Genomic DNA, 13,946 nt, shown 5'->3' with positions numbered 1-13,946 from the left:
CGCTCTCTTGCCATGGTGCTAAAGACCACAACAACAAGGAATGTTAAGCTTTCAAACCAATCTGAATAAATTGACAAGGAGATCACCCTGCATACTCTCTGGAGTGTCAGAAGTGGAAGGATGAGAAAGAAATGCAAATGTTAAAAGACAGAGCAGAACATCTTCTAACAAGAGGCCAGAAAAAGCATTCAACCAATAAATAGCGACAAGCGGCCATACGCCCAGAGATTTTTTAGAAAGAGTACCACTGGGACGCAAATTGATATGACTATTCCACCATTGCTCGCTGTTTATTGAATTCCCAAAATTCCGCCGGAAAATCACAGTCAGCTGCAACTCCAATATCTGTTTCTGCTGGATCCCAAGCGATATTCGGATCACAGGTAAGGAACTGGCTGACGCTGCAACCAGATCCTCGCAACGCCACAACAACAGTAGAAAAAAGCCTGTTAATCCCGTATACAGACTATAGGCAACTAATGCATTCTACATTACTCTCCCGATTGGAACAGTCTTGAAATGAGCAGGTTACAAACATGCTATATTAGAAAAAAGCCTTTTATCTAACACACAGTCTGGTCTCTGCAGGAACCGTAGACAGGAAGTTGTTCTAGCTCGTCTCCTCATAAGGCGCAGTCATCTCACGCATGCATTCCTGCTGAGGGCAGATCACTCTCCTGCGTGAGGAGAGTGACACCTTTTTTAAACAAAAGTCATTTTGTGGAGTGTCCACGATATAGACACGAATATGTTATCTATTTTAATGCTTTTACTTATCTGACTGAGCCTTATCCACCCACCCAATGACATTTTATCCGACAACGACAATGTGTCAGCTGTTTTTAGATTTTTGAAACCAATAAAAGTTTTCTATTGTATTAAATTAAGTTTATACCTTTACACCTTTTACACATTTGTATTTCTATACCTTTTTACATATTTATCTTTGTATACATTTTAACATACTGATCTAATTAATTAGGTCACTGTGTTAAATTTCAATTTAACACAGTGACCTAATTTTTAAAATAACCACTGTTATTTTGTAACGTGGTTTTGGTGCTTTATAGCCCTAGTTACTGATGCGCCATTAAAACCAACACAAACCCAAACCAAACCGCACTCTACCTATCCATTGTGGCTAGCTGCGCGGGGACCACAGTGGTTATAATCACTGCCCTCCTCACACCGGGTAGAAAAAGCCCAGCTTCGAATCCCTTCAAAGACAAGAGAAACTTTTATGGGCTGTTTTCTCTGCGTGGCTGAGGTAGTCGGTCTCAAGCGTAGATAGCAAGGCTCCCCGGAAACTCGGGTTTTTTGTCCAGCCAAGCAAGAAAATCGATCAGAGAACACACGCAATTTATAGACATGAATTGCGTGTGTCCTCTATGAGTTTCTTTTTTTATCTATTGTGGCTGATCAGGTACGGAAATGAATCCTACAGAATACCTTTGGGATTTCGTGGATCAACAGATCCTGCGCTTGGATCCTTGACCACGAACTGTCCAGGTTTAAGGATATCTATTGCAACGGTCAGAATTCTCATTAAGTCCATGCCTCCCAATGTGGTGGCGATACTAGCTGCAAGAGAAGGACATATCTACTACTAGATCATAGTGTTTTGACCGGACAGTGTCTAATCGGACGAGACACGGCTCTCCCAATTGGTAGTCAAGACAGTACAGGGAAAACAATTATTTTTTTTTCATATTTTTTAATTATTTTTATTGAGACATATTAATAATTTTGAGGAATGTCTTCTAATCCCCTTCCAAAGACAATCGAATTTCGAATATATTGCGAAGCAGTTATAACTACTGAAATTTGAAATAAGGTTAAAATATCATGTCTCAATCCCTTGTCTAGAACAACATAATGAATTCTGAAGAAGTTATAATTATTTGAACTCTAAAGATTGAAATCGTGGAACTTATAAAGCTCTTGTTTCGATGCCTTCCAAACTACTACACAGTAGACAAAAGTGTGTTGGGTTTGTAACACTTTGTAAATCCGCTGATTAATCCATTGACAAAGCCAACGTAACCAGCAGCTAAAATCCGCGCTCTCTTTTATGTCCCTCAATTTGTGGGTGATACATAAGTAAACCGATAAGACAAATTATCATCAGTAACTTATTACACGCAGACAATAAATGTATTATGCATTTATTGTCTGTGAATTGGAAAATACGTTCTGCGGGTGGAGTCGAAGAAGTTAATAATGTAAGGCAGGTTTGACTGCCAGTAAAGGAATTCTCCCATCATATTCTACACCCACCCCCCGCCAAAATGGACAAGCATTAAAAACAATATCCTGATGGTGTAGGAGGATGGATGCCCTGGCGCATCGTATCCATGTACCTCTTAAGGATCGAGCCTGCATATACCAAATGACATAATTACAATTAATTTTCCTTTTATCTAATTAGGTGTCGAAGAATGTTGACTTCCGCAATTGAATTTCGAACCCAGCGGTCAATTATTAGTCACTTTCCAAATTGAAAGCCTCGATATTGTTTTAAATTTAGAGAAGCTCGGGCACACTTCTTTTACACTGCTCAACAAAATTAACAGAACAAAATGTTTTTCATGTATATTTTATTGGGAACAGGGTCGCCAAAGGCGAATATTTGATTTAATAGGCATCGTGTCATGCAAATTCGGAGTATCAAACAGAAATCGACCTACCACCTTACAGAGTCTAACATTATGCTAATTATTCATGTCTATAAAAACATGAGTTGCCATGACATCACTTCATTCCCGTTTTTTTTTTTTTTTTGGCTTGCTCAGTGGGAGAGCCACATCTCCAGTACTCAGGATGGCGAGTCATCATCGTTTAGATGATTCTTTGAGATGGCGGGCCGTTGGAAGACTTGAAGCCGGACATGCAGAGGTGGCCAGTTGGCTTAATGTGTCACGCTGTGTCATCTCGGTACAATGGAAGCAGTTTCAGGAGACATGACCCATCACAAGAATAGCTGGCCAAGGTCGCCCGAGGATGATGTAATCCTACGATGTCCAGCAAAAACTCTCTTCAGGTTGCTGCGGTCACAGCCGAAAACATTTCCCACTGAAATGTGTTAAGAATGGTTGTTAAGAAGATTGTGTTAAGAATGGTTGTTAAGAAGACTGTGTTAAGAATGCTTGTTAAGAAGACTGTGTTAAGAATGCTTGTTAAGAAGACTGTGTTAAGAATTCAAATAGACTCTACGTGCTTACAAACCACTGCAGACTCGTCGAAACTGGTGTCCTGAATATGTGACTTGGAGTCCTGAAAAATGGGACACAGTTCTGTTCTCAAATGAGTCCTGTTTTAGCTCACAAACAGATTCTAGACATCATTTCATCTGGAGACAACGAAGAATTCGGTACCATCCCTCCAACATCAGAGAAAGGGACACTTAAAGGCGATGATCTCGTGTGGAGCGAAATAATGATTAACGGCTGCACTCCCTCTTCATGTTTGTAACCATACCGCAACAACGCAGAGGTACGAGAACAGATCCTCGAACCCCATGTGCGACTTTGTAGGGGTGTGGTTGGCCCAGATTTTCGTTTCACACACGAACACGCCACTGCACATAGAGTTCAAGTGGTAGAGAAATATCTTGAAACTGAAGATGTCCAAAACAACTGCAGTGGCTAGCACGATCATGAGACCTAAATACAATCGCACGTGTGTGGGATGTCCTTGGGCGTCGCATTGCACGCCGACAGTCAACTTCTCGGTCACTTGCTGAGCTAAGGTCTGCTCTGGTGGAAGAATGGGATTTGTTTCCACAGAACCATATAGATATCGTTATGTTTCAACGCCGTCAGACCTGTTAGTCCATTATAGGGGATTATACGTTGTACTAATTTCATGTGACAATATTTTTGGGCATTTCGTATCGACTTCTGTAATATGACTTTTTTGGTAAATCTTAATTCAACTCCTTTGAATGTCCCTTATACCTATCCGAAGTTTCTCTCTGTTTCTCTCATTTCTTTGCTATTCTCTGTTACACCAAGAAAACAAATTTTGTCCCACCTCATTGCACGCTACAGGAGTTACACTACGCTTTCTACTTGTTCTGTTAATTTTGTCGAGCAGTGTATTTATGTCGGATTTTATTCATCTATTTTATTCAATTTAAGTCGGCACTGTTTTTAATAAGAAATTCGTAATTTTAATTACTGATTTTTGCTTTTCTGTGGGTTTGATTTGTGTTGTATTATCAATCGCTTTTAGATTTCTTTTACAGAAAGGTTTTGAAATGAAGATATGAATCTAAACGTTTCACTGATTACATATTCCACCTTATGTGTTACAATTCAACTATCAAATATTGGTGTATTTACACCGATATTTTATAGTTATTTCAAGCTCATGTCATGCCTCGTGCATTTATATTTTATGATAGTGTGCAATTCAAAGAATAATTCACAGACAAGGTTCAGTGCCAGCCAAGACATAATTTTAATGATTCATTATTTAATACATCATTACCAGTTATTATAATCTAAAAGAAAATTATACGATGTGATTTGCTTTATTTCTGTTCCAAATCCGTAAGAAAGTCATTATCCCATGGAAACCTCCTCTAATTTTCCTTTGATACGTTTTAATCAAATGAGCAAAGTTGCTTTTCCTTGAAGCAATGCTAGTTAAAATAAAATAAGATTATTAACATCGTTTATTAACCTTCGTTAAGAATTCAAATTGGAAAATTAAGGTTTTATTGTAAATATCACTGAACAACATATCATATCTTGTTTCGGGCAAGAAGCTAAGTTTACTTTTTAGATTTTGGTGTGCTAAACAGGGAAATAGCGCTTGAAATGGCAGATTGGTTCTTGTTTTCGAAAAAGTATTTTTTTTATTTATATGACAGTAAGATGTAGCTACGAACATACCTGTATTAAACATGGGTCCTTTTTTTACCTTTCGCTTGTATTCAGACTCGGCAGCAACCCTTTTCACCATCGGCTAATATGGCGGCACGCCATTTCCTTTTGCATCTTTGTGCGATGTCTTGATGGAAGCGCTCACCATGTTCATCGCTGAGGGCAACACAGTTTCGCGGGAAGAAAACCAGGTGTGAGTGCAAGAAATCCATATTCAATGACATGTTGCCCCCAGTTTTCCGTATGAAGTTTTTTCGTATGTATTAAATAATCGAAAGGCTTTCTACGCGGATTTCTCGATATCGCTAGGGACCATTCGAACTGTTCCTCTTTAAAAAAGTTGCATTATTTGTGGACCCATGAAAACGTCAGCCTTAATCTTCTCTGTACTAAATCTTGGAAATTTCTCTTGCAATATATGAATGCAGGACCGTTCACTTTGAAAGCCTTCACGAACTTTTTCATGAGCCCCAGTTTGTGAAGTAGTGGAAGCAAAACTTTATTTGGAACTACCAGAGGTTAAAATGCTATGTTCTTCATTCCAGGTGTTATGATTTTCGTTGAGGTCAACTCCTCTTCTCCTAGTGCATATCCTTGGCACGATTACCCCACTAGCAGAAAAAGCAACAATACTTAATGTAACCCTTTTGTAGCCCTAATAAAATGGCGATTACCTTTAAATCACCACATATCTGCCACTCATACTTCTGATTGTGTACACCTAAGAGGATGTTCTCCATGATTGCCTATGTTTCTTTTTTGTGGACGGCATACGCAAAAGGTATTGTGCCTCATGTTCATTGCTACCATTAGACCATCCACTGTTGTAGTCTCGAGGCCAAAAGCTCTTCGTAATTCTTGAGCAGTTTGAGATCCCTGATGAGGTCATTAAGCTCACTTTCTGTGATCTTATGTGATTCAGAAGGATAAAGGTTTGGACAAAATGGTGGATCCGTTGACTTAGACGGCTGTTGTATTTATTCGTGTATATCAAGTTGGTGTTTATCAGTGTCTTCATCTTCATCAGAGAGTATAGAAAAATGGTTCGGTGGTTCAGGAATAGATAGTACTTCCCCGTGAGGCATGGAACGAATTACAGATGGTATATTGGGTACGTCACTGTCATCCCTTTTCTAATAGCAATCACCATACAGAAGTAACAGTCTGTGATGTGATTTGTTGGCTCCTTCCATATCAACAAGAGTCAATCGACAAATTTTAATGTGAGTTTTGTGTTCAGCAGCATAAAATCAGTCAAGATTTGGTATTTTCGTTTTTATAACATTTTTCGTGTTGGCCAATGTATTTTCCTGACTCATTTTATTAAGCCTCCTTCTTATTTTAAGTTATAGTTATAGAAAACTAAATACTTTAAGGATATTTTCAGAAAATTCTCCAAAAATAATTTTGGCAAATTATCCATCGTTAAAAGTGACCACGTAATCATAAAAATATAAATAAAAAAATTAAGCAAAGGAACAATAAAAGTTGTATTCTACTTACACTTATTGTGCTGCAGACTTCGGTGCCGTTTCCACCATTTTTCTAAAAATAAGAGATTCATAAATAAAAAAATGGATTTGTGGGTGTGGAGTTTAATTTATTACCAATATTAGACTTTAGTTGAATAATCTCTTTCATATTCGCATTTTATTATAGCGCAGTAAACCAGACATTCTAAGAACGACTGTACTTTGAATTCTTCCTTGAGAAGAAAGAGAAAAAATTAAAATATATATAAAATTAAAACGCTGAATTCTTCCATTATCAAAACAAAAATTTAAGCAGCCATTTAAACCCCATCACACTATTACGTTTCAACGAATCATTTTTGTACGAATTCTACTACGCCATCTTCTTGCTCGTTGAATGACATGATTATCGACGAATAACTGATAATGATGTTATTCAATATGTTCTATTATTATTCAGTATTATTATGATTTCGAATTTTATCCAAAAAGGTATATCTGTCTGTATAAAACAACAGTTTTTATAGAGAGAATGAAATAAAGAGACATAAACAGATAAGGAGAGAAACATATGTTTCTCATATTTGTCTATGAGAAACGTATGTTTCTTTTTGAGAGATAAACATACATGCAGCTAAAATCATAGATATATCTACATTTCATCTTATTGAATTCTGATTCGTGTGGCCCGTTTAGTTCATACAACGACATAAAACTCAGTAGAAAACCATAAAGACTGCTGAATAATTTTCGAAAACCTTCATGATATTAAACCTACACAATTTATTCATATTTTCCCGTTTTTAGTGGCAAATCAACCGGAAAATCAAAATCAGCTGCAACGAACAGATTGAAGTGAATGTTGTTGAAACGGTAGCAAGTAGTCCAGCAAGCCCTGTTCATTGAGTATTTGGGGATAGTAGCATCAGCAGAAAAAAATGTCAAATCACTTGAATGGTAATCAACTTCTGCAACGCTTTCTGGACAAAATTTCAACTCATTGGTTTAACTGCTTCAGCCACCTGGATTCACTCTCATTTTTCTCTTTACAGATCGTGCATCGCTAAACAGCTTTAAAAACCGCTTCCCTTGAGCCTTTTTTTAAATTTTGCTTAAATTTTGTTTTTATTTAAAAATAAACTAAAAAATCCTGTTTGTAAAAATAAATTAAAACGTCTTTCTAATAGCATTTTTAAAACTACACTTCAGAGACGTTCGAAGCCTAGCAATCCACTGTGCTCGCATTGTTCTTTAAAAATCAAATAAGAGCAAGAAGACCTATGGGCTTGCTCAAGGGTACATACGTAAGAGAGGATGTTTTCAGTAAATTAATCTTTCTCCAAGTGGTGGCACACTCACCTCAGGGTGATCACTACGGCTTGCAGAGTTGATACTTCCCTGGGACCTTATATTAGTCACCTCCTCAACTAAACTAATCTCATTCTCAGAACAGAAGGGTCATTGTAAAAACAATGTTTGCATCGGGTAACGTTTCTATGAGAATGAAGTTCAAAGCTGAACATATACTCGTCATTGAAGGCATTTCCATTAATAATTGGTCCAACCACGGTCTAGAACCATCCCTGCGACTACTATGGTAAGGTGTCGCTAAAGCCTTTTTTGACTATTTTGGTTTCAGTGAAGAGGCGTTTTCCGGCGAGAGTAGGGAACTCATGTTTCAATTGTAAGTTCTAAAACTTAAGATAGATAGCATTCATCTCTTGGAGAAGTTAGTGATTGACGAAATAGCTATTGAAATCGTTTTCCTTTCTTCAGTCACGGTCAAATAATGGAATTTAACCCATTGTGGCTGAAGGGCATCCTCCCAGAATAAACTTGATGCTTTTTTCCACGTTGTTTTTGGGAAAATGAGGAAGAACAATAGAATTGTGATGTTCTGTCTCCAAATTTCACTTTGGTCACACTCCTGACTACAGAGAAAATTCAGATTATTTGTATGCTTATCACTTTTTGCTGTAAACAACTGCACACATATACCATTATGTGCATTATATACAAAGAATTTTAAAAAAATGCTAAGAAATTCTTCGTATCACACTAAGCTGCATCGGACATTTGAATAGTTAAGATTTCAACAGAGTATCAATAATTAGTTTAAATCTGAGAGATATTCATGCATTCTTACCTCTACGCACTCTTGTTTCTAAAAAAAAAACAACAAAAAAAGGTATTAGTTGAAAGAACACATTGACTGCGGCATGTTAATTTATTGGGAATTAAACCTTTAATAAATTTTATTTTGAAAATTCACTGCTATTAAATAAATTTTAGTAAATTATTAAATAGTTTAATAATTTAAATAATTTAAATAAATAATTTTATTTTATTATATTAATATAATAAGTATTATATAATAAATATATAACAATATAATTAATATAATAATTCATTTTATTTTATTAAATAAATAAATACTAATTTAAACAATTTAATAATTAAATAAATTATTTTATTTTATTTTATTATATTAATATAATAAGTATTATATAATAAATATATAACGATATAATTAATATAATAATTCATTTTATTTTATTAAATAAATAATAATTTAAACAATTTAAATTAAAATTTAAATAATTTAATAAATTACTAATATTAACTATTAAAAATTAAAATTTATTGATTAAAATATTAATCATCTCATTAGTATTTATTATGGTAGTGCAGGTGTGAAAGTGATAATGATTCAACGCGTTCCTTCAAATATTGGAAATAAGTTTTTCATACACACCCCTTTTTTTTCTGTTAGTAATTCTGTACAGGTTGATGTCATTATCTTATCGCATGATTTCTTCATACTTGTTTCTCCGCATTGCAGCAATGCTTTCAATGTCTGTAAATAAAATATTCATTCTCAAATTTTATAAAACGTACTTCTCAGATATTCTTAATGCTAACACACATTTATCATTATTGGATTAAACGAGTTTTACGTTTTTTTTGTCAGTGTAAACAAAAATGATTTTTCACCTGAATATTCTGAACATGAAGAGGCATCTATGATTATACATTGCAGTAAGACGTTGAATGTCCATTAATCGAGTGTTAATGTGTTATCATGTACCCATTTCTGAAAATGCATACAATCCTGGTGTCACACTTGTAAAGTTTCTTCAAACTGTATACAATACAATAATAATAATAATAGAAAATCGTGGCCAAACAGCAGGGTGTAAGCACACAAGCAAAGGATGCAAGGAGCATTTGACCAATTACGCTATAGTTATGGAGAAACCTACAAGAAGCACCGTAATATGTACACGGCCGACATCGACTACCGCAAGACTGTTGACTCCTTGTCCCATAGCTGGCTGATAGAGACACTGAAGATCTACAGAGTCAACCTGACACTGACCCACTTCCTAGACGGAACAAATGGTGGCGAATTGGAGGACCGCAATCAAGGTGGAGAACATCACGACCAGATCTTTCGTAATGAGAAGAGGAATCTTCCAGGGATATGCCCTGAGCCCACTATGTTTCTGACTAGCACTCAACTCGCCAGTGGGGACATATCCTAAAGGATGAGAGGAAGATCCTGTACACCCTCTCTCACCTGATGTACATAAATGAAATCAAACTCTATGTCGCAATCGACAATCAAAGACAATAGCTACTCCAAATCACTAAAGAGTTCAGTACCGATATCAGGATGCTAACAACTGTTCAGTACTGAGAGTTTGGCCTATAGAAATGCAAGACCCATGGATTGCATCAAGTATATCCAGTAGGATGAGACTACCAGATAAACACCAGTGAAGAGATTAAAATCATGATAGAGGGAGAGACCTACAAATATCTGGGGGTGGTGCAGGCTTACCAGTTAGAACAAAAGATTAAGACCTGTCTGATTGAGAAATACCATCACAGACTGAGAAGTCTGCTAAAATGAAGCTCAATGGAGAGAATATAGTCACAGCCATAAACATTTACGCAGTCCCAGAACTAACATACTCTTTCGGGATCATCGATTGGACCAACACCGAGCTGGAAGAGATTATGAGATCGATCACGATAACGCTAAGAAAGACCCGCCAACATCAACAAAGTCGGCCATCGAGAGATTAACCATATTCCGGAAAGTGTGTTAATACTATGTCAGGCCCATTGTACAGAGATTCTTCCTTCACAGAGTCATTAGGTGGAGATAGGCACATGCCTGAGAGCCGCCATAAACAGGGAACATACACATACATACCTACATACATACATATCAACTAATAAGCCATAAAACAGATAGACAAACGGCACACAACACTCTACCCTAACAAGGTGACACCACCCGCACTGACAGAAGAAGCAAAGACAGAAAGATGGGCAAAGATAGCATTCCATAGCAGACACTACAATGACCTCCATCAAGATTGCATAGATAAGATGGGTTCCAACGTTTGGCTCATGACTGGAAAGCTCTTCCCCGAGACCGAAGGATTCGTGTTCCACATCCAAGACTACGTAATCAACACCAGAAACTACAGGAAATATATCGTTAAAGATCCCAGAATGACAAATGACGCATGCCGACGATGTCACTTGACCCAGCACAAAGGCAATCCAGCACATAACCGCGGGATACAGGGTGATCAACCAACCAGACAGAATATACTCACAGACGCGATCAGGTCGCCAGGATAATACATCAAAGCTAGCTCAAAACTATCAGTTAATCAAAGAAAGTGTACCGTATTACAAGTACAAACCTCAGGCCCTACGGGAGATCACAACTTGCAAACTATGCTGGAACCATGCCATAATAACGGATAAGAGGATCCTGCACAACAAATCAGGCATAAATCTCATCAACAAGAAGGTAATGTCTACCTACCTCCGATCCAGCAGTGCCCAATACCAGAAGCCTTAGAAAACTCACGAGGAAAAGATCAAAAAATACAAAAAGAAATAAGAAAGGAATTCAAAGAAATGTGGCATGTGGAACAAGTAATGACAATCCCAATCACGGTGTCAACCATGTATGGTGCCAAAGAGCCTGCACAAGAACCTAGCAGCACTAGGCCTTCAAGAGAACACTTACATGGAACCCCAAAAAACCGCGATCCTATACTCCTGTATGATAGTAAGAAAGTTCCTCGACCAACAGTAATAATGATAATAATAATAATAATAATAGTAACCAGACGAAAGTGTAGGATATTCCTGAATTTATATCAGATTACTCACAGATGTTGCGAATCCTAAACATCATAAATATATCTGATGAAATACACATGGAACAGAAATTCCTTTATTACATTAAAATAGATTTATTAATAAATTTAAATAACTTCTTACTTTATCAGAGATTTTAGAAGCAAAGCATCCTTGAAATTCACCTTGTTTCTTGGAATCTAGAAAAGAAACATCACAAATAAGCTTCGGTCTTGTTGCATAATAAACACACGCATTCATAGGAAGCATAAATAACTTTTTAAACGACAGGCTAATAGTTGTTGAAGTAAGGTTTAGGCATGTCAACAATTTACTCCACATCCTCGTGGGTAGCACGGCTAGTAAAATCGCTTTCATCCCACCCACACCTTGTGCAAATGAACTGAATTTGGATGCTGTCTATAACGCGCAGAACCTTTTTGGGCCTTTTCCACAAGGTAGATGATTTAGACGGTCCCGGAATCTCTGGTTTTTCGTCCAACAAACAGCAAATGGACCACAGACGCACGCAATTTGAAGATGTACTATATACGGCGCAATATGGCCTAAGTCATAGACTGATGCACATAAAACACAACTTACACCGTACATGTTATGTTTTTGAATTGGGTTTATTCTGTGTTCGATTTCCCTGTTTTCTGAACAAAAATTCAGAATTTCCGGGGGGATCTGACTGGGGTTCATAAGGCTCTGAGAGGGATTAGTAAAATAAATGAAGACGGAATTTTCAGCTTTATAAAGCATTCCAGAACGAAGGCCATAAATTAAATTATAGGGGGACTAGGGTTAGTCTAGATTTCAGCAAGTCTTCATTTAACCAGCGAGTTGTAAGTACCGGAATCAGTTACTTCCGTGAGTAGTTCAGGCTGATGTTTGAATTAAATGAACCACGTTGTGAAAAAAAAAGTTGACGGGATTCAAACCCGGGATCTTTTCCACCGGTTGTGGGAAAGACCACCAGGCACCCTAGTCGCACTCACAGAGAGTAAAGTACAATGACAAGAAGTGTTCTTCTGACTTTCCAGTCCAGCATTCATCCACGATACTACAACACTTCATTTGCTACAACGTGTTGCCACAGAAGAATGAAATTAAGTTTTCCTTCAAAATGGTTGTTTTAACTGCTTTTTGAATGTTCTCACCCTTAAGAAAATAAACATCAACGAAATCAGTGAAGAGAACTTACCTTCGCAAATACCTTTCATACACTTCAGAAATTTCTCACATTTTTCGGTATCGGCCAGGCATATTACTGAAAGCCCAAGTAAAAGAAGGGTGACTGTTAGTTTCATCATGGTGCTGAATTCTTTGCTCTTCCTGTGGGAAATGCAAAATCCTTTCTGAGAACGGTCTTTTATAGCAATCTGAGAACACGAAATGGGGGAGGAGTAATCGACTGAATGCTTCATTGCATGCAAGTTAGCGTGTTCACAGAGGCATCTTCGTCGACGATCAGATGGTTCTTGCATCTGTGCAAACATCCGCACAAAAGCATATCCTCGGACAAAAACAGGAAGTACTTTGAAATTGGTGGAATAAGACACTTTCAAAGAATCATTCGAAGTATAACACGATTGTATTGTACTTTGATTTGAAGGACACTCTCAGTAAGGAACGAAAAAATGCCTTTTATTTTATAGGTTTTATTTTAATTATAATTTAAATATTATCTAATCAGAATTATCGTAGTAATCGCAAAATGCAATTTTCTCATTCCATGCTCTATCCCATTGGTTAAACGAAGAAACTGCATTTATTATGAAGAGCTTGCATATAAAAAATGACCAATCTATACACGTACAGTTCGAGTATACCTTTTATAAAGATGCTGGATGAAAAGTTAGCCACTTGTAGTATTTAGAGCATATAACAGGCTGAATACGTATATTTTCTTCTTCTCCTGTTCTCTTACAATATTGAAATTAGAGTGTAAAGCTTAACCTTTATTTGCAGATGTATTAGATTGTGACTGAAGAAGCATGGGTTTCAGCCATAAAAGATAGGGGCAGAAAATATGGCAGAAAGGAGTGATATAATTTTAGAGATCTGATGGACATCCTCATAGAAACTGTTGCTGAATTTGCTGGTGTTTCAGAAAGAATGGGCGACTCCGTAGCCAGGTGTGCAGGAGCAGCAGTGCGTAGCACACGCTTCTTGATTAGACCTGGATTCGAGCCCGTGACCACCAAATATGGAAGATGCGGAAAGGTCAGAGAATAACCACCGCATATTACCGGAGCAATATGGCCTTAGTGCGAATGCTCCTAAAAACCAAACAACAACAACAGAAAGGATGGTAATACGAATTTTATTAATGTTGTCCATCGAAATCAAGCAGAAATCAGCAGCAGAACTCGGGTTGAAAATCTGTGCTAAGCGATTGTGATCGGTGATT

The 13,946-nt window shown here is 37.1% G+C and overlaps 1 protein-coding gene across 1 annotated transcript; it reads right to left on the bottom strand.

Annotated features, from left to right (window-relative positions):
* Positions 1-4,515: 4,515 nt before the first annotated feature.
* Positions 4,516-12,855, bottom strand: LOC150083464 (uncharacterized). The gene is made up of 6 exons (XM_090377307.1): positions 12,738-12,855; positions 11,675-11,730; positions 9,117-9,218; positions 8,508-8,525; positions 6,393-6,434; positions 4,516-4,645 (listed from the first exon to the last, which is right to left on the bottom strand). The coding sequence occupies exons 1-6, from the start codon at positions 12,844-12,846 to the stop codon at positions 4,607-4,609; spliced, it is 366 nt and encodes a 121-aa protein (XP_090233433.1). The 5' UTR covers positions 12,847-12,855; the 3' UTR covers positions 4,516-4,606.
* Positions 12,856-13,946: the final 1,091 nt, after the last annotated feature.

The sequence above is a fragment of the Mastigoproctus giganteus genome, chromosome 7, assembly GCF_048544385.1.
Source record: "Mastigoproctus giganteus isolate SK-2022 chromosome 7, ASM4854438v1, whole genome shotgun sequence".
Lineage (NCBI taxonomy): Eukaryota > Metazoa > Arthropoda > Arachnida > Uropygi > Thelyphonidae > Mastigoproctus > Mastigoproctus giganteus.
The sequence above is the reverse complement of the archived record's forward strand: the minus strand, read 5'-3'. Positions and strand labels throughout refer to the sequence as shown.

Bases quoted from the DNA above. Each gene is read 5' to 3' on its own strand.
- LOC150083464 (XM_090377307.1), bottom strand. From the start codon at position 12,846: ATGATGAAACTAACAGTCACCCTTCTTTTACTTGGGCTTTCAGTAATA. The intron at 9,219-11,674 runs GTAAGAAGTTAT...TTTTATTTACAG, and splicing joins CTTCTAAAATCTCTGATAAA to ACATTGAAAGCATTGCTGCA. The intron at 4,646-6,392 runs GTAAGTAGAATA...TATTTTAACTAG, and splicing joins AAGTCTGCAGCACAATAAGT to CATTGCTTCAAGGAAAAGCA.